The sequence below is a fragment of the Ctenopharyngodon idella genome, chromosome 11 (assembly GCF_019924925.1).
Source record: "Ctenopharyngodon idella isolate HZGC_01 chromosome 11, HZGC01, whole genome shotgun sequence".
Lineage (NCBI taxonomy): Eukaryota > Metazoa > Chordata > Actinopteri > Cypriniformes > Xenocyprididae > Ctenopharyngodon > Ctenopharyngodon idella.
The window spans coordinates 23,605,914-23,633,812 of record NC_067230.1 but is presented as its reverse complement, the minus strand read 5'-3'; the positions used below and the strand labels follow the sequence as shown (position 1 = coordinate 23,633,812).

At 36.5% G+C, this 27,899-nt stretch overlaps 3 protein-coding genes across 10 annotated transcripts in view; 2 read left to right on the top strand and 1 right to left on the bottom strand.

Annotated features, from left to right (window-relative positions):
• Nucleotides 1–7,978, top strand: part of slc8a1a (solute carrier family 8 member 1a) — a 50,285-nt gene extending 42,307 nt beyond the window's left edge. The window contains 4 exon segments of the mRNA XM_051911971.1: nucleotides 1,416–1,515; nucleotides 4,451–4,723; nucleotides 5,719–5,843; nucleotides 5,845–7,978. Coding sequence (XP_051767931.1) covers nucleotides 1,416–1,515; nucleotides 4,451–4,723; nucleotides 5,719–5,843; nucleotides 5,845–6,096 — 750 coding nt within the window. The 3' untranslated portion in view covers nucleotides 6,097–7,978.
• Nucleotides 7,979–10,208: 2,230 nt separating this feature from the next.
• tmem178a (transmembrane protein 178a) lies at nucleotides 10,209–21,618 on the bottom strand. Of its 4 annotated transcripts, none has more exons than XM_051911979.1 (4): nucleotides 21,482–21,618; nucleotides 15,721–15,834; nucleotides 13,074–13,211; nucleotides 10,209–11,534 (listed from the first exon to the last, which is right to left on the bottom strand). In XM_051911979.1, the coding sequence occupies exons 1-4, from the start codon at nucleotides 21,609–21,611 to the stop codon at nucleotides 11,293–11,295; spliced, it is 624 nt and encodes a 207-aa protein (XP_051767939.1). In that variant the 5' UTR covers nucleotides 21,612–21,618; the 3' UTR covers nucleotides 10,209–11,292. The 4 variants fall into 4 exon arrangements, with proteins under 4 accessions (XP_051767939.1, XP_051767938.1, XP_051767941.1 ...); XM_051911978.1 differs by lacking the exon at nucleotides 21,482–21,618 and adding an exon at nucleotides 19,672–20,753; XM_051911981.1 differs by lacking the exon at nucleotides 21,482–21,618 and adding an exon at nucleotides 20,273–20,739.
• Nucleotides 21,619–24,249: 2,631 nt separating this feature from the next.
• Nucleotides 24,250–27,899, top strand: part of map4k3a (mitogen-activated protein kinase kinase kinase kinase 3a) — a 73,697-nt gene continuing 70,047 nt past the window's right edge. For 2 of the 5 annotated variants that reach the window (XM_051911977.1, XM_051911972.1), the window contains exon 1: nucleotides 24,252–24,576. In XM_051911977.1, the coding sequence (XP_051767937.1) occupies nucleotides 24,481–24,576 (96 nt within the window). In that variant the 5' untranslated portion in view covers nucleotides 24,252–24,480. Of the gene's footprint in view, nucleotides 24,577–27,899 lie in introns of all 5 variants that reach the window. The other 3 variants (XM_051911973.1, XM_051911976.1, XM_051911975.1) reach the window with 3 other exon arrangements.

The window sequence follows — 27,899 nt, the reverse complement described above, 5'->3', positions numbered from 1 at the left end:
CCGCCTTCTGTATTCAAGTTACGAAGAAAGTGTAAAATGGCGTCGCGTCAGTTTAAATTTTTCCGTAAGTTGAATAGGGAAGGCATAGGACGTAGCGTAAGCTTTGTGAACTCCAAGAGTTTTACTCTTTCTTCGTACGTTGAATACGGAAGGCAGTCTGGCGGAAGCTCGATATTTGACTTCATAACTTGTTTAAATATGGATATTTTTTATACATAATCGCATCGTTTCACTTCAGAAGGCCTTTATTCACACCCCGGAGCCGTGTGGAGCACACGTTTATGATGGATGTGGATGGAAGCACTTTGTTCAGCTCATACTAGTGACCCCTGTTCACTGCCATTATAAAGCTCGGATGCGTCAGGGTAATTATTAATATTTCTCGATTGTTTTCATCAGAAAGAAGAGAGTCATATACACCTAGGATGGCTTGAGGGTGAGTAAAGCTTGGGCTAATTTTCATTTGAAAGTGAACTAATCCTTTAATGTTATGAAGCAACGAGAATACTTTTTGTGTGCCAAAAAAAACAAAATAACGACTTTATTCAAGAATTTCTAGTGATTGGCAATTTCAAAACATTGCTTCATGAAGCTTTGAAGCTTTACGAATCTTTTGTTTCGAATCAGTGGTTCGGAGCGTGTATCAAACTGCCAAAGTCACATGAACCATTGAAATTTCTAAACGTTTTGAAACACTTATGACGTAACTAAGCCTCGTTTACTGAAATCAGGTGACTTTGGTAGTTTGATACATGCTCCAAACCACTTTTTATTCTTGTTTTCGACGGACTATAGGTCGCATTCCCACTCCGCAGTCCGAAGTCTTTTTTACTACTGGTGATTCACTGATGATGGTCATCTTTACCATTCTTGATTACAATTAGCCATCAAAATGACAAGCTTACTTATTACAGCTGCTGTAAAATAGTCTTCAAATGATCCACCACCTGCAGCATCCGGGAGTCCTTCTTTATGTATACAGACGTGACGTAATGACGCAAAGGCAAACTCATATTTCTTACCAGTACCACTCAAATTAAAAAACATTATTACAAGCTTAGCGTTGGGCTAAGGTAAGGAGATAGTTTTGAACACTGTCTGGTTATGTACTTGCTCAATATTTAATTTTGGATCATTTGTAACCAAAAAAAAGTTACGGACTGCAGCTTTAAACAGTTGTTCTTTGTTAGTACACAGCACACTCTTAAAACATTAATAAAACACATATAACATTTAATTTTAAAAATGTATTAGTAAATGTTGAAATTAACAACCAACTAAGATTAATACATGCCGTAGAAGTATTGTTTTTCATTGTTAGTTCAGGTTAATAAAGTAAACATTGTTGTCAACTGTTACCATTAAACCTTTTAAGTATTGTTAACTCAGTTGTAATGATTTTAACCCCCTTCCAGAGCACAGTCGACAAACTCATAAAGAAAACCAACTTGGCCCTTTTGGTTGGGACCAACAGTTGGAGAGACCAGTTTGTAGAAGCCATCACTGTCAGCTCAGGTAAGCCACTGAGAAAATGCTGCCACATTTTACCATTAAGTCTCTACATACTGTAAAAACAACCATTACATAGTCCCCTGCAGACTTGATGGATTTGACAGACAGAATGCTAGAAAACGAGGCTATTTTACGGCTTCATCTCTAAAAAAGGCATGTTCTAATTGCTGCTCAATCACTGTGCTAATTTTGCCACATATCTTTAATTAGCACACTATTTCAATTTAAATTGTGCTGGAGCTGAATACCTGCCTGTAGCCACAGAGAAATGCATGTGAGTGTTTCATCAATTAAAATGACACTCCAGAGTGTCAATCATACTGGTGCCGGAGAGGGAAGATATAATCATAATTTGCTTTCTCATCCTGAGTTCTCATTATTAAGTTCCCAAGAACCAGTTTGGTAGCTTAATATTCAGTAGCAAACATCCATTATAATTTCTCAATATTAGTTCTGTTTGTCTTCAAAATCTTTTAATTGTAATCTTACCAATTCTCACCAACTGTAATCTTTTTTTCTTTTTGCATCTTATTTTATTCGGAAATAAGTCACATTATAAAAGTAAAATGGGATGTGAAGTGTTTTTGAGAACAACTCCAGGAAAAACTCAGAGAAAAAGACATCAATGTGTTTCTTAAGGGTTGGTTTTTTTTACCCAGAATTATTCTAACATCAGTCAAGCTTATTGTGATCATGACCAAACACAAGCCAGCTCCAGTCTCTTCTCTAAAATGTCAAGGCCTTTTGCTTTCACCCTCCGTCTGCACAGTTTCTGAAGTGTCTTTTGTCATGTAGCAGTGTATTAATAAGGAATGTGTGGACGCAAAGCTCTGTGACTGTTTTTTGTCCACATACGCACATGCAGTCAGATTAATACACAAACACTCATTCTGACAGGCTTGACTGAAGCTGACAGAGCTTGTTAGTGCAGCCTGAGCCAAGAGGAGAGAGAGGGAGGGAGATCATAATCGAAATTCCTGGGGAATATTTCTCATAATTAGACATTAGGCAGTTTATAGAGGGCTGCCTCACTCTGCACTGCAGTGCTCCAGTTGTGAACCAAAATGAACTTCTTTGTCATGATGACACTGTATTATGTAAAATAATTTTTGATCACTTTTTCTCATTAAAGGGTTAGTTCACCCAAAAATGACAATTCTGTCATTAATCACTCACACTCATGTCATTCCAAACCCTTCAGAACACAAATGAAGATCTTTTTAATGAAATCTGAGAGTTTTCTGTCCCTCCATTGACAGCCTATGCAACTACCACTTTCAAGCCCCAGAAAGGTAGTAACGACATTATAAAATTAATCCATGTGACTCCAATGGTGTAACCTCAATTTTATGAAGTGACGTGAGTGCTTTGTTTGTGCAAAAAACATAATTTACCGCTTTATTTATAAAATATAAATATCCAACGTGCGTTCATGAGAGAACCACGACGCACGCATTTTGTGTTGATGTGAAAGAGGACGTTGCACGTCAGAGATTAATATTTTGTAAATAAAGTGGTAAATTATGTTTTTTTGTGCAAACAAAGCACTCACATAGGTTGCGTAGGCTGTCAATGGAAGGTGTTGCTTTTACACCTAAATTCTTGCACACCTAAACATAAATGTAAATTAAATGTAAAAAAAAATGTAATTACAATTACAAATTACCATAGTAATAGTAAAAATTAAATGTATATGGTGTGAAAAAAACTATAATAGTAAATAATATAGTCTTAACTAAAAACTGTAAATAAATGTAAAATAATAATTGTCTTAATTAAAAAATGAATTATAAATGTATTTTTATCAATTAAATGACCATAAAGAGTTGTGAGGACATCGGATGTGTATCAGATCTGCGTCATATGTGTCAGATCTTAAAGTGACAGCAGCCTAATAAACCTGCTGCTGTAATGTCTGTTGGTAATGTTAATCAAAGAACAAAAGACAAAGAGAAAATCACTCACTGCTCTCGACTGAACAACTTTTATAGCTTTAATAAGGATTAATCTATATTTAATTTATAATTTATGCAGTGAAGACTGTGAAGTGTTTGATAACTTTATTCAAGTATTTAATATATACTGTCTTTATGTTGTTTCTACATTAATTAGGAGATTAAATGTGAAATTATTACAATATAAAAATATATTAAAAACTTTAATGTTAGGTGCGATTAATCTCGATTAATTCGTTATTTTCTTAATCGATTGACAGCACTAATTTATATATGTAAAATAAATGAAAATATTTAATTATAAATTTAAATGAATTAAAAAAATTATGTTTTTAATAATTAATTTTAATGAATCCCGGTTTCACAGACAAAGCTTAAGCCTAGTCTCAGACTGAACTGCATTTCTGAGCTGTTTTAACTGAAAGCAACTTGCACTGACATTTCTTAAAATATGTTCAAACAGTTACCATGTAGGGCAGGACTTGATTTTTATTGATTGGATGGGTGTGGTTTGCTATTGCTGTGATTGACAGCTTGTCCCGCCCTTGTGCTGGTGAACACATCATCAGAGAAGAGAAGAGATGTCACTGCAGGAGGGAGGGGAAGTTCTTTTGATTAAAGATTATGAGGGCATGAGAATTTAAAAAAAAAAAAGATGTGCACAGATAAATCCTTTATAATAAATACTGCAATATTCCATTAAAAATAAGAATTGTCGATCTTGATTTCATGGTGACTTTAAGATTTTTAGGTGTGCTATTTGGCTTAACACAGATGGTGTTGGACTTCTGGTCCTCTGAGCTTCATTCTGTGGTTCTGCCTCCTCAGATTTAAGAGATTTGATTGGTGTCTCTATTTGGTGTAACAGCAATATGCTTATCACACACTGATGTTCCCTAGAGGAAGGGGACAGTCTGTCTCTTCACAGGAAACAAACAAACCAATCCATAATTTAAATCTCCTCTCCCTTTTCTCATCCTAAGGGGACGATGATGATGAAGAGTGTGGGGAAGAAAAGATGCCATCTTGCTTTGACTACGTCATGCACTTCCTGACTGTGTTCTGGAAGGTTCTGTTTGCGTTCGTGCCGCCCACTGATTACTGGAACGGCTGGGCGTGTTTCATCGTGTCCATCATCATGATTGGCGTCCTCACTGCGTTCATTGGAGACATTGCATCCCATTTTGGATGCACTATTGGCCTGAAAGACTCTGTAACTGCGGTTGTGTTTGTGGCTCTGGGAACCTCTGTGCCAGGTACTGCAGATTTTCTCTTTGAAAACTTGTTCAAGTCACATTTCACTCCAAAAGCATATGAATTATTAGATTTATTTACAACTAAGCACATTTCCCCCAAATTTCATTATATATGTATATACAGTATATTGTATAATATATAGAAAGCAAAAGAACAGTATATATACATAGTTCAGTCATGAAACTCTAAATGGCACAGGCTGATGGGTCCTTAAAGGGATAATTCACCCAAAAAAGAAAATTTTGTCATCATTTAGTCACCCTTAAGTAGTTCCAATCCTCATAATCCTCAATAATCATGACAGATGCATAGCTGAAAAATTACTATAAGACAATAATATAATAAAAATAATAAGCAGCACAACTCTTTTCAACATTAATAATAATAAGAAATGTTACTTGAGCACCAAATCAGCATATTAGAATGATTTCTGAAAGATCATGTGACACTGAAAATTCAGCACAGCCATCACAGGAATAAATTCAATTTTAAAATATATTAAAACACTTATTTAAAATTATATCTTTTAACTGTTTTTTTTTTTATCAAATAAATTCATCCTTGTTAAGCATTAGAGACTTATTTCAAAAATATAAAAGAAATGTTTTTTTTTAAATGGTGTACATTTAAATCAGCATGATCTAATGATAATGAAAAGTACTTTAAAATAATAATTATTCAAATTATATTTTTTTGCATGCGATCATTTCACATTTTTGCATTTTTGATTACAATGAGAATTTGGAGGGAAATGTGCTTAAATGTCTTGAAAATATTGTCACAATACAAATGCTTAATGGTCTTAAAAATAAGCTTAATTTCCTTTACACAAATTCTGATTTCTTATTTCTTATTTGGATTTTCAGGCAAAATATAAACTGGACATATTCTTTACAGATTTCATAAAGTTCACCCATTTATTGATGCAGCTATTTTTGCAGCTTGACAATATTTATTCCTTTCTGTCTTTCTCTCACCACCTCTTTATAATCAGACACATTCGCTAGTAAGGTGGCAGCCATCCAGGATCAGTACGCTGACGCCTCCATCGGCAATGTGACGGGCAGCAATGCTGTGAACGTCTTTCTGGGCATCGGAGTGGCCTGGTCCATCGCTGCCTGTATATCACCAGGCAAAGGGCCAGTACTTCCGCGTGGACCCCGGCACGTTGGCGTTCTCCGTCACCCTTTTCACCATCTTTGCCTTCATCTGTGTCGCCGTCCTCATGTACCGCCGCAGGCCCGAGATCGGGGGGGAACTTGGTGGCCCGCGGACTCCCAAAATCCTGACCACAACGTTGTTTTTCAGTCTCTGGCTGATGTACATCATCTTATCCTCCATGGAGGCATATTGCATCATCAAGGGTTTCTAAATCAGGCATGAGTTGATGCCGCAGACAGGATGCCGTCGTTAAAATCCTCGTAAACAGGACTGACAGGAGGAAAGGGTTCAAAAGAGGAGTTCAAAGCAGCCATGGAGGACTGCAGATGTTTTTTTGTGCGTTGTTGTGTTATCCACTGTATGTTTCGTATGTGTGTGAATACACGCGTGTTTCTGCTGTTGAGATGATTCTAGTCTTCAAAGAAGAAAGAAAGAGGGACTAAGCGTTTTAAAAATTTACATCTTTTTTTTTTGTTTTTTTGTTTTTGACAAAGCTGTAAAGATTTCAGGAAAAATATAGTATTAAAATGTTATTGATTTGGTTGACTGAATAAGCTTCAAGGCCTGTTCACACAAAGAATGATAACTATAAAGATAACTATATTAGCTTTCACACCAGCGGACTGTCGATTTAAATGCTCAAGCTCTTTAAACTAGGATGGATTCTGATTGGCTGTTAATGTCTTTATCATTCATCAGGTGGAAAAAATCATTGTGAAAGTGATTCCAACAATATTGTTTATCTGTGCCGTTAACTGTGGACTCTTTTACATTTAAAACGATTTTTAAAACTATATTTTTATCGTTATCGTTACAGTTAGCATCCTTGGTGTGAACGGGCCTTTAGCCTTTTGAAATCTGTAATATGACAACAACAGATTCAATTTGATTCAAATGACGTCTAAAATTCCAGTGGCATCAAAAATGTCATTTTTTGGCCAAATGATACAAAAACGAATGACCTTTGAACCTTCAGTGGTCACGCAATCACTGTCATTTTAAATCTCATTTATATACTTGAAACATTTTGCAGGAGAGGAATGTTCAGTAAGCAGAAATCATAGAGTAAACGAACTCAAAATCTGTGTTTAAAGATGAAGATATCTGCAACGAACACTTTTTGGACCTACAAACGGGTGTTTTAAATGACGAACGATGTCAAGAGACTTTTTTTCCTTCAGATTTTAAGACATAAACGTGTGGATTTGTGAGTATTATAAGCTTTTGACTTGATTTTATTTGAGATTTACATAATTCAGTGTGTTCAATGTTTCTAAGTAACCTAAAAAATGATTTAGAGAAAAACACTGTGCCACCTTCCAGCCTGGTTACATGGGACAATGTCTCTCAGCTCAACTCCACAGACTTCAAAGGAGACAGTTACTGAGGACAGTCGAAAATAATATTAAATGTATTGCAATATTTTTTGTGTGTGTCCGAACTTGTATATTATGTGTTTTTCATTAACTTTTCCATACATTTCTAGTGCAGGTATCAGTAGTTTTAGTACATACAATCAAATTAAATCCTGTCTGTCTGAGTATTTAGTCAAGAAGATCTGTGAGAAGATATTTTGACTTTGTACAAAAGCAAATTTAGAAGCTGTTGTTTTTATTCTTTTTAATACTACTATATGAGGAATGCATGTTATATCTCCTGTGTTTTTGTGACTTCTCCCTTTATGAAGAAAAGGCTGTATTTTTGTAATTCACAGTACAACACCACATCTATGATAGAAAGTCAACTGAGACACTGGGAATATGTTCTTATTGTAAATAGTGTTCAGTCTTCAAATAGGCAGGCCTAATTCAGGATATATGACTATTTTTACTCATTTGAGGACACAAGCGCACTGGTAAAAGCTTTTTTTCTTTTTCACTTTTTTTGGTCAGGACATATTACACACACGCGCGCGGGTGGCACTATTTATCTACTCCAGCACGAGTCACTCGACTCCCAGCCTCATTTACAGTAGGCCTACATTTCGCAGACATGTTGAAGTAGTTTTCCCTCGCTTGTGCGAGTGCTCAGTACCTGTAAGTTTCATTCTGATTAATGTCATCTGTATGATAATACAATCTTTTTATTTGGGACATTGTTTGTTGTTTCAACAATTTGAGTTTTGTCCTTTTTGTTTTCTGTGGCACACTCGACAAGAAGAGTAATGCACAATATGTTACCGCCATGTTGCCCCCTCTTCCCCATCACAACAGTTCATACACGCACGCGTTTTCAGACTTTAGACGAGGGTTTGTGTGTGTATTGATGATAATATTGCGCCCTCTTGTGGCAGAATAATTGCAAGTCCTATTCTGTAAAAACAAATCCTGCATATCCATCTTTTTATAATGCAAATTATTCTTTACTAATATCAATTTCCATTACTTTTCTCGTAATTTGTGATTACTGGGATTTTAAATAACCTAAATAAATAGAGATTTTACTCACAAAGAGCATTTAGTACATTTTATACATTTATTCCAATACTTTAAATAGAACAATTTGTATACACTGTCGTTTTTAACATTTTGTCTTTCTTTTCAAATTACATTACTTTTCCAGGCCTGATCATTACAATTTTAAACTTCCCTGATATTTCCAGGTCAGTGTTATTGTTAACTAAAACTATTAAAATGTTTTAATTTATTAAAATAAAGCTGAAATAAGATAAAATATAAATATTAGATTAAAAAAAAACGAAAATTGAAACGTTTCCTTGAAATGAACTACTAAAATGACTAAAAATCAAATAAAAATAAATTAAAGTTAAATATGAATATATAAAAAAACTAATAAAAAATGACAAAAGCACATAAAATTACTAAAAAAAAAAAAAAAAAAGGGGGTGCACATAACTTTTTTTGGTCTGGTTCTCAAGGGAGCACCTGGAGATGTTGCTTGGTACTCACACTTTATGCGACACACTTATCCTAAAAGCTGTCCTCATCACTTTCCTCCTGACTGCTCTCCTCACAATCTTCTTTTCTCTCGAACATGGTAGATAATGATTTTTTTTTTTATTTATTTAATTTTATTTTACTAACATTAATGACACAGACAACAGCAAGAATATTAGGCTGCTGTCACTTTAAGAAGGAAAGCACGGACCGAATAACTGACACACATCCGGTTTCTTTCTCAAATGTTCACCTATGACATAACCGAGAGAATACTTGCCGAGACAGGTATTTTGACATAATTTTGTGTATGTGTCCGTTCAAGCGCAAGTAAACGCGAAAGAGGAATTAATTCGGTGTTCCAGCACGCGCGCGTTCTCTCTCTCTCTCTCTCTGCGTCCGCGCGTTTCGGGGGTGTGAGGCTGTGCGTACAGATAACAGCTCGCGAGTCCCGATTTTCGCCTCTTCTTCCGCTTTTAAAATCGTTTGAATGTGTTAATTGGCGAAAAAAAACGTGTCCAAATGATAAACTTTCACTCTATGATGGTTAAATTTAGCAGTTAATCCGCGAATCACATGCGTGCCGAACCGTTGGACCTTATCACGGACTAACTGCGATCCGTTGCAAACCTAAAAATGAAAGAACACACTTATCATCGTGATAGCTATCTTACTAGAGAAGGAGAAAAATCCTATTCCAGTGAGTAAACGTGTCCCTGTGAACCGGTCCCCAAAGATGTTGGTACTCAAAAGCACTTACCTCTGTGTTTTCTGTTGAGCACTGTTTATTTTTTACCGCGCATGCGCACCTGCGTACCACTTATGTGCACTCTTGATAATAACTATAATAGTAGGCCTAACACTTGTTCCTTGTTTTCCTGGACCATGGCACTCAATATAAAAGTTAAAGGGTTAGTTCACCCAAAAATGAAAATAATGTCATTTATTACTCAAGCTCATGTCGTTCCACACCTGTAAGACCTTCGTCTTGCAGGCCTCACTGAGCCATCGGATTTCAACAAAAATATCTTAATTTGTGTTCCGAAGATGAACGAAGGTCTTACGGGTGTGGAACGTCATGAGGGTGAGTCATATATGACATTATTTTCATTTTTGGGTGAACCCTTTAATATGGGAAAAATTGGATGTCAAAATTGACTCTTCTCTATTAATTTTATTCATAATAAAGCATCAACAAATCATGTTAAGCTTTATTTTTCATCATTATAAACTGCTTTTCTAGCCATTATGTGAGGTGAAATTAATGGCATTGTTTAATATTTCTGCACAGGTAGCCTACAGTATATTCTCCATGAAAAAGAGAAAGCAGAAAACATGCTGGCTCTGCTTAAAAGAAGTTGCCATATGTCTGACAAAAATAACACATAAAACAAACTGAAATACTGCCTAAGTTCACACGAAAGAGTTTGGTTTCTTCATAGACCTTTATTTCATCATTATAATATTTTATTTACGATACACTTTCAGAAACACAGTAGAAGTTTTGAGGCAAACAGTACAGTTTCAGGGATATGTTACTGTTTTGGCTCAGTTTGGAAAACAACATCCTGCAGTTAATATAATCCTCGTCGCTTTATATTAGCGTTGCTTCGTGTGGAACGGAAGGATTGGTATTTTCAGCAATGACGTGACATCATGAGGGGCCTTTCATGAGCGAGGCTGGTAGATTGAGATGAGAGAGCATCCACTTTAAGCATGCTGCCATATTATGACTGCACTGCCAGTGACAGCCACATTCAAGTTCTGAATCTTCAGAGACATTTCATCCAATCATGAAATTGCATATCCACGTCTTAGATCTCAAGACTTCTCATGTCCCTTTGATTTTTCAATCTTTCTGAACAGCCACCAGCTGTTACCCAAAGGTGATATATATGCAATCATGCCTTTATACATTTGTCCGATGTGGTGACATGAAGCGTCCTGTTCATCCCTGATTGAATTCTTTAGCTGTTTTTCATTTGAAATATCAGCTCTGGAGCCAATGGTTAGTCGACTTGTATCCATTTGCATGTAGTTGGAAAACCAAAACATATGCTTTAATCACAATAAAAAAATAATACTGACCATGATCAGAGCAATCATTTGAATTTCAGATGGTTTGCATAAAAAATTGTGGCTCAGATCCTAAGTGTCACCTGATCCAGAGAACGATTGCATCACAACAACCCCAAAACATACACATATCCATTTCAAATCAAAGGTTTTGTTCATTATATTCACACATACTGTATATTTGTGTGTATTTTCTTTTTTATGTGTGTGATTTGTAAGCAAATGTGTGTAGAAGACACACAGGAAATGCAACAGTCTTTGTCTTTCGTTCTGTGTAACATCAATACATCTCAAAAGAGCCCCACAAAGGTATCAGAAATCTACAAGACATTCAAAACTGCTCCATACAGCATGAAGTCCTACTTGAATCCATTTTACTAAAGCGCCAAGTGCTGATTAATGTTTTGCTGAGTCCTCCAGGCCACAGAGGGCGCTCATACAGATGACTCCCTTGCCGTTTTGGAGCGAAGAGCCTTTGTGCGGCTCAAGAAGGGATAAGTTGTGCAGATACAACCTGACGCCACTGTTAGGCCCAGACTGACCCATGCACAAAAGATGGACCATCCGTAACCGTGGTCTACGTCACCGGGCAGACCGTAGATGAAAGGAGGGTTCCTGGATAGGTCGTATGACACACTCGCTGCGTAGGTGCACAGTGAGATTGTGCAAAAGATTCCTGTGGGAAAGAAGAGGTTTTGAGTCCCCAAAAAATAAACATCTGAACTCTTCTCCTCATGTAATGTAAAAAGAGTTAGAGAAAGGAATTATAAAGATGATAGATAGATAGATAGATAGATAGATAGATAGATAGATAGATCGCGCCCAATAAAAAGTATGTTCTATACAGTATGAATATGAATAGTATGAATGAAATTTGAATGTAATATCCGCCATATTGTCTCATTTTTGAAGGAATCAGTTGAATAAATGATTAATTGACTCACTCATAAAGATAAGGGCTGCATCCAAATATGCACACTTCCCTACTATATGGTAGGTGAAAAATAGTATGTGAAAAAAAGAGTGCATCTGATAAACACTATCACATGATCCAATATCCCATGAGGCCACAGGAGGGAAGCTGTGAATGGCAGTGAAGCAACGCAACTGACGCTCTAGGTCACATGACAATGTATTATGTCCAGATTTCATTCATACCACACATTCATGCCATATAGAATGCTGTGGTGCGTTCGAAATTGCATACTTTCTAGTAGGTACTACATTTGAATTTGAATTTACTTCTCGACCATTAAAAAGTATGTTCTATATATTATAAATATATGGATAGAATGATACTGCATCCGAAATCGAATACTTCCCCACTACCTAGTATGCTAAAAACAGTACGCCAAAAGAGTAGTAGGCCCATGTCCGAATACATTAGGTGAAAAGTCCCCAAATAACCTACTACTTCCGCAAAGATTCTGAAGTGTGCATTCGATGGTCACTATACTATCCCGTCAGGCCGCGGGAGGGGATTTATGAATGGAAGAGAAGCGACGCAACTGACGCTGATAGGTCACATGACAGTAACAACATGGCGGATGTAGTACGTCCGAATTTCATTCATACTACCCATATTCATATTATATAGTTCATACTTTTTAACAAGTAAATTCAAATTCAAATTAAGTACCAACTCAGTACGTGATTTCGGACGCAGCGTGAATGAAATTCAGCTACATCCGCCATGTTGTTACTGCCTTACAGTTGCGTCATTCATAAATCCTCTTCTGTGGTCTCATGGGATAATAAAGTGTTCATCGAATGCGTCACAAAGTAATTACTTATTCAAAAGAAGACCATATTCCTGTTTTGGACGCAGCCAGACACTTCTGAATGAATCCCTGTTTTTGAACGAATTATTTGAAAGAATGATTTGAAAGAATGATTCACTTACAAATTCATTTGCTGCCACCTACTGGTGCAATGATGTAACCTGCAGAAAGAGTCACTGAAAAATCCCCACTACTAATATATATATATATATATATATATATATATATGTATGTATCTCGTCTTTTTCACATATATATAAGACAGAAGGAGATAAATAGACAAGACGTGGGAGAATGAACAAGGTAGACAACAACTTGGAAAGGAAAGAGAACCACCTACGAGAAAGCGTGCAACTGGGCGAAACGAGTAACAAGTAGCCAAGAAAAAAAAGGAGAAAGTTAGATAATAAGGCCGAATAAGCAGAATTGTGTACCTGCCATAAGGAACAGGAGTCCAGACACATGCTGGGTGAGGCTTTCCTCCCAGAAAAATCCCACGGCGGCCACAATGCTTCCACACAGCATTACGGCAGCAGCCATGCCCAAGAACCCCGCCGTGATGCGCCGCAGATCTGGACACCACAGAAAAACACACTGTTTCCATGACTACCACCCACTTATCCAACAACTCACACTATATAGCTATGGGTAACACCTTATCTTTAGGAACTTTCACTGAGTTGTGTGGGCTCAATAATCTCTTCTGATTCTATGCAAAGTTTTGGAGCTGCTGATTGCAGATATTGATTCAGTAAGTTTAATTTGGAGGTATATCACATTATATCACATTATGGAATCTGATTGGGACACATGCATGGAGGAAGAAAAGCTTAATTAGGAGGCATTTTAACGAGGGCTGTAATTAAGGCTTGTAGGCTCCCTCGAGACTTGCTAAGTTACAACATCATAAGAGCTAATAAGATTCCTTCCAACAGAAAATGACATTTGACCAAGTTTGTGTACCGTGGGGCACATAATCATATCATGGAGATGCAAGAAAAGGTTGTGATTACATATTCATGACAGGACATGCAATAACTGCATTAGCACAAAACACATGAGCTGTATTCTTATTACGGAATGGACAATAGGACCCAATGGCTGTCTATCTTAGAATTTGAACCGGAAATTGGATTTTTTAGCCAGTAGCCTGTAGTTAAAGTCACATTTGTGAACCCTTATTTGCTATTCCTAATTGTTAGCATTCTAGAGAGCATTTGATTGGTTGAATTTTTGATATTTTTGAGCAGTTTTTCCAGAAGAGAAACACTTGTACATTTAAATAAATTCACTTTTAAAAGCCATTGTTTTATGTTTCTCTTCAGCTTTTTACGTCTAACTATGGAAGCTTGTTTCCGCCACAGAATAAAAAAAAAAGAAAAGATAATTGCGACATTTTATCTCGCAATTCTGACTTTTTTTCTCAGAATTTCTTGACAAAGTCGCAATTGCAAGTTATAAAGTCAGAATTGTGAGATATAAAGTTGCAATTGCAAGATATAAACTCCATATAAACTATATAAACGCAATTCTGACTTTTCTCACAATTCGAGTTTATATCTCACAATTATGACTTTTTCTCGCAATTATGACTTTTTTTCTCTCAATTCGAGTTTATATCTCACAATTATGACTCATATATTCTCAGAATTGTGAGATATAAACTCGCAATTGCGAGTTATGAAGTCCAATTCTGAGGGGAAAAAAGAAGGAATTGCGTGTTACAAAGTCAGAATTGCTAGATATAAACTCATAATTTTTTTCTGCAAGTTTATATCTAGCAATTCTGACTTTGTAACACGCAATTGCGACTTTATATCATGCAATTCTGAGAAAAAAAAGTCGCAATTACCTTTTTTATTTTTTATTCAGAGGCAGAAACAAGCTTCCATATCAGTTCTTTCATGAGGGGTAAAAAAGAAAACTTTTTATATAGAACTTTTTAATGTAAAACTTTTTATATTTTATTTCCAAAACATTCTATAAAGAACCTTAAAGGGTTCTGTCAGGTGTTTTCAGAACCTTTTAGGGGTTCCCATCATGGGATCATTTTATAGATTTAGTTTTAATTAATGAATTTTGTCTTAATTCATTTTTATTTTGATTTTTTTTTATGAATTAAACAGCACGTAAACATACTTTATCACTAGAGAAAATTTGAAATAACCTGTAAACATGAAAGTATAATGTAATCATTTAAGACATTTGAGACCCTGGAACACAAAACCAGTCACAAAAAGGGTCAGTTTTTTAAAATTGAGATGTATACATCATTTGAAAGCTGAATAAATAAGCTTTCCATTGATGTATGGTTTGTTAGGATAGGACAAGAAGATACAACTATTTGGAATCTGAGGGTGCAAAAAAATGAAGTCCTTAGCAATTATGATATATTTTGATATATGTACGATACGAAATTTACAAAATAGCTTCATGGAACATGATCTTTACTTAATATCCTGATGATTTTTGGCATATAAATCAATAATTTTGACCCATACAATGTATCGTTCGCTATTGCTACAAATACACCCGTGCAACTTATGACTGGTTTTGTGTTCCACGGTCACATTTCTCCTTATATAGAACCTTTTTGGCATATACAGAACCCCCATTGAACCTTTTTTTCTAAGAGCGTATGAAGCACATATTTCAGATAATGTTAACACAAGTATTTATAATATTTGTATTTTTCAATCCATAAATATCAATCAATGAAAACTAAATGCATTGATTATATTGAGTTTAATAATCCGTTATATTTGCTAATCCCAAATAACGTAAATTTCCTATCCAAAATACAAATTTTGATCTATTTTTAATCCAGATCCTCAGTATGGTCCTTCTGTGTATTGTCAACAAGCACAATACAAAAAAAATAAACTTAATTTAGTAAAAAATCACAATCATTGTCAAAGCAAATATTTACACGGCAGGCGTCCTTCCTGTTGGTCTTCGGTATTTTACACTGCACAGTTTTCACTATGCAAAGCACACTTAACTTCAGCTTGCATGCGCTGCTTAATATTCAACACATATCAAGAGCTGCACAAGGCAGAGAGGAAGCTTTGGGCGACTTACGTAAGAGGTGCCACTCGTCCTGCTGTATGGTCCTTGTCAGGTTGAGGGGGATGTTCCTGAGTCTAATGGGTTGGGAGAAATGGTACTTGACAGATGTGCATCGCTCCGCAATACCTGTACAGGGATCACACACTCGTTTAGGACAAATTCTGCCCTTCAAATGCAGCTTTGTAAAGGTCTTACCAATGAAATCCCTCTCAAATCTTCTGGGATGTGATACTAAAAAACACCTTCTTGCTTCACCTCAAAATCCTTGCAGTGTTGTTGCTGTTATAATGCATTTCTGTTTGCACTAATCTCTGCTACTTCATTTGTTTTGTTTGTCTTTCCCTGGACGTTCCAGCACTGAGCCAAGAACAAGTATAGAGCCAAGCACTGCTGAAACACCCGCCTCCCCGACAGAGTGACCTTCTGTCATTATTTCCGCCTGGGTTCACACCATACCACACAGATTTGGCAGGAGTTGTGAGCCGATTCTAAGAGCTGAGTAGACACTGCAGTAATCATGCAGCAAGCCTGAGATGTATAGTTAAGTAAAAAAGACACTGCCTACGGTCAGCTACATGACACTTCATTCAGTCTGAAAAATGAATTCAGTCTGGCTAGTTCCTATCAGTTTCTTAAAAACGTGTGGGTGAAATTGAAATGTGCCTTCTCTGAATTGACTACAGAGCCAAGCCAGTGAGAAACCTCAAAAAAAGGCTAGATGTGCACTTCTGTATTCACTGATAATGAATTCAACTCTGTAAGTTTTCTCACAGTGATATTAAGTTGCAGCCATGTACTTTAATGAATACTAAAACTAGTATTCCCAACTGTTGAACCAATTTCCCATGACTTTTCCTATCATGATTACTGCCTAAGGATTATGAAATATCATAGTGAGTTCTTTTATAGAGATAGCTCTCATAAACAGCACTTTCAAGCTAATACATTTTTTGAGCTACCCAAATAGAATATATATATATATAGTATATACACATACATACATATATATATATATATATATATATATATATATAGTATATACACATACATACATATATATATATATATATATATATATCAGGCATAACATTATGACCTCTGACACTTGAAGTGAATAACTGATTATCTCTTCATCACAGAACCTGTTAGTGGGTGGGATATATTAGTCAGCAAGTGAACATTTTGTCCTCAAAGTTGATGTGTTAGAAGCAGGAAAAATGGGCAAGCGTAAGAATTTGAGCGAGTTTGACAAGGACCAAATTGTGATGGCTAGATGACTGGGTCAGAGCATCTCCAAAACTTGTGGGGTGTTCCCGGTCTGCAGTGGTCAGTATCTATCAAAAGTGCTCCAAGGAAGGAACAGTGATGAACCAGCGACGGGGTCATGGGCGGCCAAGGCTCATTGATGCACGGGGGACTGAAGGCTGGCCCGTGTGGTCCGATCCAACAGATGAGCTACTGTAGCTCAATTTACTCAAATTTACTGTAGCTCAAATTGCTCAAGTTAATGCTGGTTTTGATTGAAAATAGTCAGAATACACAGTGCATCGCAGTTTGTTGCATGTGGAGCTGCATAGCCGCAGACCAGTCAGGGTGCCCGTGCTGGCCTGGTCTGATGAATCACGTTTTCTTTTTTCACGTGGATGGCCGGGTGCATGTGTGTCGCTTACCTGGGGAACACATGGCACCAGGATGCACTATAGGAAAAAGGCAATGGGAAAAAGATGCTTTGGGCAATGTTCTGCTGGGAAACCTTGGGTCCTGCCATCCATGTGGATGTTACTTTGACACATACCACCAACAGGGGGGCCAACACAACATTAGGAAGGTGGTCATAATGTTATGTCTGATCGGTGTGTGTATATATATATATATATATATATATATATATATATATATATTTATATTACATATAGACCTATAAATATTTGTGCTAGAGACAAGGTCGTGGGATCAATTCTCAGGGAATGAATAAACTGGTAAAGTGTATGAATGCAATGCAACTTGCTTTGAATAAAAGTTTCTGCCAATTGCATATGTAAAGTCTTTGACTTGTTGATGTGTAAATATGAGAGTCGTAATCATATAGTACTACACTCTAAAAAATGCAGGGTTAAAAACAACCCAAGTTGGGTTAAATATGGACAAACCCAGTGGTTGGGTTAAATATTTGCCCAACCTGCTGGGTAGTGTTATTTAACTCAACTACTGATTAAAAAAATACTATATGGCTGTCTTAAAATGAACCCAAAATAGGCTGGAAATTAAAAATCAGACATATAATTACTAGAGGCAACAGTAATAATCAAAAGGTGAACATTTATTAATAAGAAATGTAATAAATGTTCATTTATTAAACATTAATTCATTCATTGGTTCATTTTATTTGAGCAATATAGTAATTTCTAAACAATAGTTGAGTTAAATAAAACTACCCAATCGCTGGGAGTGTCCATATTTAACCCAACTTGGGTTATTTTTATGTTAGTGTAATGCCATGAAATGGAATATAAATTATTTTATAATATAGTGTACTCCTACTGATCCATATATCACTAGCAAGCATCAAGTCACAAATGATGAACAGAAATAAAGAGAATTTTGATCTTCCGGTTGCCATGACACACTCAACCTGAGCTAATTCCATTGTGATCTGATGAGAAGTTCTTTAGAGTGTCTCTCTTCTTTGATGGGCTGATTCGGGGACTCATGGTAATAGACTGTGTCACAAATCAATGCCTGGGTGCCGAAGGTCAAGTGATCTGTGTGACTTTGAGCTTGATTTAAATGCAGGGTGGCACACGGCTTCCGCTTTTAATCTTGACATGATCAGATCTCTGTAATCTGTATTGACTATGAATCATCACTCATTTCCTCTGCTTTTTTTCACCTTGAGACTTTCATCTCTTTCAAAGGAAACTTTTGCGAAACATCTAGCTTGGTTGGCAATTTCATAAAGTTTTGTTCTGTTGAGCTCAATCATGCATGAAATTGATTTGCAGAAAGTGCCTTTGCAGTAAAATAAACAGGTCAAGAGAGAGACAAAAATGTCAGGCACTAGTGTCAGCAAAAAGTCCATTAAGCTTAAGTTCGGATAAGTGTCAGAACAAAAAGGATTAAATCGATATTTCTTCCAGGAAACGAGTATGCATAAGCTAAATATTCATCCACACTCACCTATGTATTTGACGCAACACACCATGCAGACCATCATCACCATCATCATCACTCACAATTCACAAATACAAAGCCTGCACACTTATCACACAGCCAGAACTAATGACGGAAATGGCAAAGAATCAACAATTCGATTCCTTAACGATTCATTTAAAAAAATATATATATATATGTATTAAAAAACCTAAACAATCAAAAACATTAATTTATTCATGTATACACTACTTGTCACAACAAGATTCAATGTACATCTTTAAATGCACAACCAGTCAGAAGCTGCCTGCGCTGATTTAATCCTTGAGTAACAATATCGTGTTAAAAGCTCTACGATTGATTAATAGCTACTGTTTTGATTCACTGAAAAGAACCAGCTCATTAGAATCATTTGTTCGGTAATCTGACTTCTGTGGTCGCGCTGTCTGTTTTATACCCTGAAAAGAGACGACTCATTAGAATCATTCGTTCGGGAATCGAACTACACCAGTGGCGCTGTTTGTTTTGAGTCAACTAAAAAGAGCCGACTCATAAGAGTCATGTGTTCGGGAATCGGATAACACTAGTCGCGCGTGTTTGCTCGCGTTATAGATTCAATGCAGAAAACACTGTCAGGTTATTGTGGCTGTAGAAAGAAAGAATACACGTTTGAGAAGCCTAACAGAGCTGAACTTCATGAACATCGTTCGGTTCTGGTAGGATAGCCTACTAAAAGCAGTTCTCACCCTAGCCAGAACTAAGCAAACATTGGATTTTTTCTGCGTTGTAATGAACTTTCCACCCAGGTCTTACCCTTCGAAATGAGGTTGTCAATATCCCTGTCCATTCCCTGGAAGTAGCATTTCCTCCAAAGTCCAGAGTAGGTGGAGAAGAGCGGGCGCCCGCACTCCGTCTCCAAAATGCCCATGCCCAAAATCGCCCTCCAGTTCTCCAACAGTTCCTCCTCTCGACTCCCTACATGAATGGGCTTCATGAGAGCCAGGTTGCGCTTCGCATTCCCACTGTCCACTAAAGGCAGGTGATAGATGGGCATCTCCCTGTTTTTTTGGTCGTTGGACTCCGAGCCGTACTGGTCGCAGTTCTCCTTGTGTCTCCTGGTGTCGGTTTCGTACCAGTGGTCGGTAAAGATCGCCGTGACCAGCAGCATGAGCGCGAGCAGGCTCATGGACAAGCTGATCGCCGTTACAAGAGCCCGTTTCTCCATGTCTCCAACATCCGCGCAACTCACTCAGTCATCTCTCACATGAAGCGTACTTTCCTCGCCTTTTCCCGGGACAATGCACCGCTTTGAGCAGCGATCTGTCATTACAGGTGAAGGAGCGGAGTGTGTCTGCGCGTGCGGTACTGTGGGCATCTGTATGGGGATGTGCGATGACCGTGCGTGTGTGTTTACCTGCACTCCGCTCGGCGTTTGTGCATCTTCCTTTATCCGCAGTAGTCGCTTGTCTTACTTTCCTTTTCCTGATAAGGATGATGCATCCACGTAGAACAAGATTTCACCGTGCAACTGAACGCGCGTGTGGGAATGTCAAGGTTGTCGCGCGCCTACTGTGCCAACAATAGCTATGGGTGTGTCAAGGAGACAGGCGAGGCGGTTTCCTGCGAGCGCGCGACTGAACTGTTATGATGGTGGTGATGATGATGGTGATGATGACTACAGTTTGACCAGGCGAACATCAATGCAGCAGAAGACCATTATTCAAAGGGGAAAAACAACTCAAGATACTTGATTAGACTGCAAAATATTCTTAAGAAATGTTTTCCAGTGTTCTAGTAACAAACACAATGTCTATTATGATAAAATGATAAATATTTTAATGCAATACTTGCGTCCATGTTTTTTAACATTTATAGCCAACTATCTTCCAGGAGAAGTTTGATTTATTTACTTTTTATACATTGAATGAAAAATACTTATATTGTACCTCGAATACATGTGAGTGTACACAATATTTTTGAGAGGATTTTATTTAGTTACTTCATTATTAAACAAAATGTGACTTTCATAACAAGGTCAAACTCTTAAAAATAAAAGTTCCAAAGGGGTTGGTTGGAGTTACAATGACGCCACACAACATTCTTTCTTTTGTCAATTCAACATAATTAGTGTGGTCCAGATATTTGGAGTTAAGATGATTATTTACAATAGATGCTATTTACACTAAGTGAAAATAGCAGTATATTCTATTTACACTAAGTGAAAATAGCGATATCTGTTTATGCCATGTATAAGTATCAGTTCTTTGCAATAAGAGTAAATAGTAATTAGATGCTATCTATACTTTATATTGGCAGATACTATTTACTCCTCAGTATTTTTGTACATTAACAGGATGCAATAATATCATAGAGTGTAAATGATTATATTTAATAAAATTATTAAATGGATGCTGCCTTATTGGGAGAATAAAAACTCTCCTGACAACCTACCCAATAAACACTTTTAATATTATTAAACAGTTGTTCACGGTTTATTTTCACTTTTATTTTCATTTTTATTGAAAATAAATGTGAGCTTGACAAAAGGCGGATTCGAAACCGAGTCAATCGCGTTAAAGGGTTAGTTCACCCAAAAATGAAAATAATGTAATTTATTACTCACCCTCATGGCGTTCCACACCCGTAAGACCTTCGTTAATCTTCGGAACGTAAATTAAGATATTTTTGTTGAAATCCGATGGCTCAGTGAGGCCTCCATAGCCAGCAATGACATTTCCTCTCTCAAGATCCATTAATGTACTAAAAAACATATTTAAATCAGTTCATGTGAGTACAGTGGTTCAATATTAATATTATAAAGCGACAAGAATATTTTTGGTGCACCAAAAAAACAAAATAACGACTTATTTAGTGATGGCTGATTTCAAAACAATGTTTCAGGAAGCTTCGGAGCGTTATGAATCAGTGTGTCGAATCATGAGTCGCATCGCGTGTCAAACCGCCAAACTGCTGAAATCACGTGACTTTGGCGCTTTAAAAGCAAGGTGTGCGAGCCTTACTCTCTACCATGGTTGCCAGGTTTTCAAAATAAACCCCAACCAATTGCTACTCAAAACTAGCCCAAAACTAGCCCAATCACATTTCGGTAGGGGGGATTTTTTATCGATTGTTTTACCGATAAATATTGATTAAAAAATCGCATTCCGGGGGGGGGGGGGGGTTTGCTTTTTTGGCAGCGTTCCCCTGGTAAAATTCGCATTCCAGGGGCTAAATATCATATTATTTGGGGTTGCTTCAAATCGTGGACATGAAAAACAACCAGAGGCAACAGTGTTAAAGAAGCCCAATTCCGCGCGAAAAAAGCAGACTTGGTGACACTGCTCGCTACTGCTATGCCACTGAAGATGTTGAATTCCGTGCGTCTTTTTTAAAACTTGAGTGGCCCAACCAGACATTGGTGGGCGGAGCTAGTGTAAATAGTGTTTGCCAACAAGGAACGCTATTTGCACTTAGTGTAAATAGACACTCCGATTTTGGCATTTCAATGAACTCAAAATTTTAAGGCAACCAGGTAACTTACTTTTTTAAGTTAAACCAACAATATTTTTTTTTACAGTGCATAGAAGGATTACTTTTGGGTTCCCCAGAGAATCTTTCTTTGACCAATCCTTAAAAAATGTCTTAGTGTAAAGAACATTTTAATATTCTAAGGAACCTTTTTCCACTATAAAGACCTTTTTGTGGATCGGAAAGATTCCACTAATGTTAAAGGTCCTTCATGGAACCATTAATGCCAGTAAAGAATGCCATAATTTTTAAGAATTTATATGACATTGATATGCATCTGTGCATTGAAATTAGACCAATATATGAACCAGGTCAATATTTGGTCATTCTACACTGGTTAATGAATTTAGCATTTAATGAATGTAGCATAAATATAAATAAATATATATATATAAATAATAAATTAGATTTATTAAAATATATTACATATCTAAAACCAATAATATTTTTAATAAATATTAAGAAATTGAGAACTGATTGATTATAAAAATAATTAAAACAGCCCTCACGAGACTATGACTGCATTAAACAGACCCACAAAAGATAGAGAGGAAGTGAAAATGAATAAAATAATGCGCATGCATAAAAACCTGAACAATAGGTTGGAACACAAATCTAGAACAGCCAGGAAAGAACACCTCTCTAAAAGCTATACAGGCCAACTCTTATGTGCGTTGGTTGTTTGATAACTGCCGTCATGCTGAGACCTTGATCTGTGCCAGTGCATGCTTTAATAATCAGTCAATAAATTGCATCCTGGATGTGTGCCTGGCATTTGAGAAATAAATTAGACTGAATCGTACTGGCTCATAAAGCCTTCATAACAACCACATGGTGTAAGTACAAATGTGTTCAGAAGCTCACTCTTGGCACACACTCCTCTGTGATTCGGAAATAAATAGCGCTGAATCACAATCCTGTCTGAGCTGAAAGAGAAGAAGATGGAGGAAGAAGTATGAGACTGTTTTGTAAGTCACAACCACATGGAGAATCCTGACAACTGTTAATTTGTCAGCTGTCAGTGATTTGTCACATATTTGGAGAGATATATGTGAGAAAACAGAGCTCAAACTGCCTTGTGTAACTCGCGAAATGAAGAAAATCCATGTCGAAAACCACAGCCTATCATTGTTATCATTACATACAAATCAGTGAATTACAAAATGCTAAAATGCATGCTACTGCAACCAATGATCTAACAGTGAAAGGGTACAAAATCACACTTTAAGGAAATTTTATAAAGTCATTAAAATCAGTTACCCCCTGTTTTAATTTTTGTCACTATTGTGCTCTTACACATAAATAAATAAATTAAATTCGATTCCATTCTGTTCTACACTGAATACTCGGTTTCCATTTTTGGTGTCCTAAACTAGACATTTGTAATTTTGACTTCACTGTGAAGTCATCTTATGAGTCGGACTTCTCGCAAAAAAGCTTAGTCAGTGACAGAGCCAAACTTCTGCTTTCTCATACAATATGTTAAGTTAAAATATTGTTATAAATTATTATGAAGATATTGTTATGTTTTATTGCCATATTTAATTTTTAATGTACATATAATTAGGATTATTCATTTTTTTCAGCATTCTCTCTGGATTTCATTATTATTTCTTTACTGGATCAAGAAGAGTGTATCTTTTTAATTAAAAGTTCTTTGTGCTCTAGCCTTATATTAAAGATATCATAAGTATCAATACAAGACAAACCAGTTATCAAACCAGTGTCACTCATGCGCCATAGGCCTATTTAAACTAAAAGAAGAAAATGAAATGAAGAAAACGGTAATTTAATAGAGTGGGACATGAATTGTGCTCAGAAGCAGGTTATCTGCTGGTGTCTATGCGCCTCTGGTCATCTGACCCAACCCATCCTCCTCCTCCTGTCTTCATCCTCCCATTCCAGGCATTCTCCACTATTCCAGCGCAGCGCATGCGCAGTGGAGCTCACGGGAAGCCATGTTAAAGTTAGTCAAGTACTGAGACTGAGATTCCCTTCTGACGCCGTATGTTTATTTTTTTCCGTTTTTCTCCTTTCGTCCGTATCAGGGCCCCCAGCAATTAACATTGATAGTTAGAGGCCGGAGTCCCCACGATGAACTCTAGTTTCGATCTGTCCAGGCGAAATCCACAAGAGGATTTCGAGCTTATCCAGAGGATAGGCAGCGGGACCTACGGGGATGTTTACAAGGTAAAAATGTGTTTTCTACAAACAAGGTTCGTCTTCTGGACTGTTCAGTCCACATTTAAAGGGCCCGTTCTTTAGAATAAAACCAATGTGAGGCATATGGGAGTTTAAATGTTGTAGGTCTGCAGTCTTGAAGATTGTACTTCTCTGAACTGGACTGGGACACTGATCACTTAAAGGTGCACTCCGTATTTTTTTGAGAATTAAAAAAATTACATTTAATAAAATGAATGGAACTATGGAGAAATATAATTAAAATGTTGTACATTCATATGACAATGAAGACTACAAGACCTGTCAGTCTTCTAGTAAAAGCCGTTTTATTCTACTTGGTGCGGGTCTCCCATGGGCACCGCCATGTTGACATCACATGACCAAACCTGTCATGCTGTTTTGGACTACTACAAATTGAAAAAAAAATGCTAATGTATTCACTTTATATAGTGCTTTAGTAAGAGTGCTGAGTGGAAAATACAGTCTATAAACAAGCAGTGCAAAGTAACAACGCAGTCTGATATAGGCTATTAACAATATACAAAAAATCAATATGTGAAGTTTTCTATGAAGTGGCAGTAGTTAGCAGACGAACTTCATGCATCCAGACCAATAGGTGTAAGAACAAAGTAGTAAATCACTGGTACTATTGACACGAATAAGAGCTGCATCTGAAATATGAATATTTCCCTACTATATAGTAGAAAAGTACCTGGATTACCTACTCCTGTAGTATGTAGAACCTACTGAGGCATGCAATTTTGGACACCGCTTTAGTGAATGCACCTTTAACCCAAACCATCTAAACTTTTTCCCTACTTAAAGGGACAGTTCATTCAAAAATGGAAGTTTTTCATCATTTACTGACTTGTCATTTTGTTCTAAAACTGTGTGGCTTTCTTTCTTCCTTAAAACGTAAAAAGTGATGTTTCGCAGAATGACAGTTTCAGTCATTATTAATTATTCATTTCCTTTTAAGAAACAGAACAGTAGCATCAAAACACTGATCTGTCAAACTCTGGAAACATTATGCGGTTTAGCACATTATCTGCTGTTTACAAAATGTACATTATTTCATGTCAACTTATTGAGTTTATTCCCAGTTTCTTGCACCTCAAAATGAGTGCGACAGAATAACATTATTATGTGGTTTTGTTGCAGTGTCACTCCCATGGGTTGTTGCAAAATTGTGCAAGAGATGACAAATATTTGAGGAAGGCCTTGTGATATCACCGCTTAAGTCTGTGGTTGTCAACTTGTCACTGAATCTAACTCAAGCACTGTAGAAAGATCAGTTTGGTGACAGCTGGCCAGTTGATCACTGAGGCTGTTGTCTTTAGAGTGGTTAACTTGGAAGATGTTTACAAGTGGTGTGAAATGTGTTGGATTATCTGCGGCTTTATCCAAGTGGGGCTTAAGCAGTAGGTCAGTGTCACCCTGCAAGACTTTTACCTGTCAGTCAACACTCTTAAAAATAAAGGTTCTTCATTGGCATCAATTATTCCATGAAGAACCTTTAACATCCATGGAACATTTCCACTGCACAAAAAGGTTCTTTATAATGGAAAAAGGTTCTTTATTTTTTAAAATGTTCTTCACACTTACTAAAAATGGTTCTTTTAAGAACTGTTGTTGACTGAAAGGTTCTTTTGTTGGGAGGCTATAATAGTTTTCCCATGGCATCACTGTGAAAACCCCCTTTTGGAACCTTTATTTTTAAAATTGAAGGGTCGCACATGGACAACTTTTTACCTATTAAAAGACATAATTAATTGTATTTAGTCTGCTTTCATCCCATCTTCAAGAGCAGCATGTCAGTCTTCATTTGTCAGAAGAATAACTGTTTTATCTGACAGAGCGTGTTATAGGATTATGTAAAAGATAAGTAAAACTCTGTTTATACTGATTGGATGGATTTTAGATAACAGATAACGGATCGGATTATGTTGGCTACTGTCTGGTTTAACAGCATTGAGTGCAGTGCATCTACAGATATGCAGTTATTTACAGTCCTTTGGTGTTTTTCCTTCAATTGATAAGCAACTGTAATCAAGAAGGTAACCGAGTATTCTAGTTTGGTGGAGACAGTCATTGAGAAACCCATATTGATTGACCGCTATTCTGAATATTGGTGGGGATGTGGCCTCTTCAGTGTCTATGATAGTTGACTGTAATTATTGTTTTTCATTGAGTCAATCATGTAGTACTTCATGTACAGAAAGTTGTGATCAGAATTTGTGGAACAGATTTTAATTAACTCTTGATTGGTGCATTTAGTGGCATATGAGAACATGCGAGTATATGAATGTCCACACTTCAGATGATGATGGTGAAAAAGGGTGGTAAATTACCATATAATATCCAAATGTTTAAGACTTCTGATGACAGTTTTGGTTAAATTAAATGAAAATTGATCTATTTTCTACATGTTTGTTACTGATCTTATTGTGAACAATTCATTCTTGCATATGTTTAATTTTTTTTCACCTCGTAATTTTGGTAACACTTTAGTATAGGAAACACATACTCACTATTGATTACGACTTTTCCCTCAGTAAATTCCTAATTTACTGCTCATTATTAGTTAGTAAGGTAGTTTAGGTATTGGGTAGTATTAAGAAAGTAGAATAAGGTCATGCAGAATAAGGCATTAATATGTGCTTAATAAGTACTAATAAACAGCCAATAATATGCAAGCTAATAAGCAAGTAGTTAAAAGACCCTAAAATAAAGTGTTACCATAATTTTTAATCAAAATATCAAAACTCGATCTTCGGGGGAAAATGTTAGACCTCTTTTTGATGATGTATGCCTAATTTCTCCAATTGTTTCGTTCGCTTAAAGGGTTAGTTCACCCAAAAATGAAAATAATGTCATTTATTACTCACCTTCATGCCGTTCCACACCCTTAAGACCTTCGTTAATCTTCGGAACGCAAATTAAGATATTTTTGTTGAAATCCGATGGCTCAGTGAGGCCTGCATAGCAGCAATGACATTTCCTCTCTCAAGATCCATTAATGTACTAAAAACATATTTAAATCAGTTCATGTGAAATTGGCCATCACTATATAAGTCTTTATTTTGTTTTTTTTGATGCCCCAAAAATATTCTTGTCGCTTTATAATATTAATATTGAACCACTGTACTCACATGAACTGATTTAAATATGTTTTTAGTACATTAATGGATCTTGAGAGAGGAAATGTCATTGCTGGCTGTGCAGGACTTCACTGAGCCATCGGATTTCAACAAAAATATCTTAATTTGCGTTCCGAAGATTAACGAAGGTCTTACGGGTGTGGAACGACATGAGGGTGAGTAATAAATGAC

Excerpts from the sequence above, each read along its gene's own strand:
- tmem178a (XM_051911978.1), bottom strand. The coding sequence starts at position 20,083 with ATGGAGAAACGGGCTCTTGTAACGGCGATCAGCTTGTCCATGAGCCTG. Across the intron at positions 13,212-15,720 it reads GGACGAGTGGCACCTCTTAC|ATCTGCGGCGCATCACGGCG; the intron begins GTAAGTCGCCCA and ends TGTGGTGTCCAG. Across the intron at positions 11,535-13,073 it reads ACTCCTGTTCCTTATGGCAG|GAATCTTTTGCACAATCTCA; the intron begins GTACACAATTCT and ends TCTTTCCCACAG.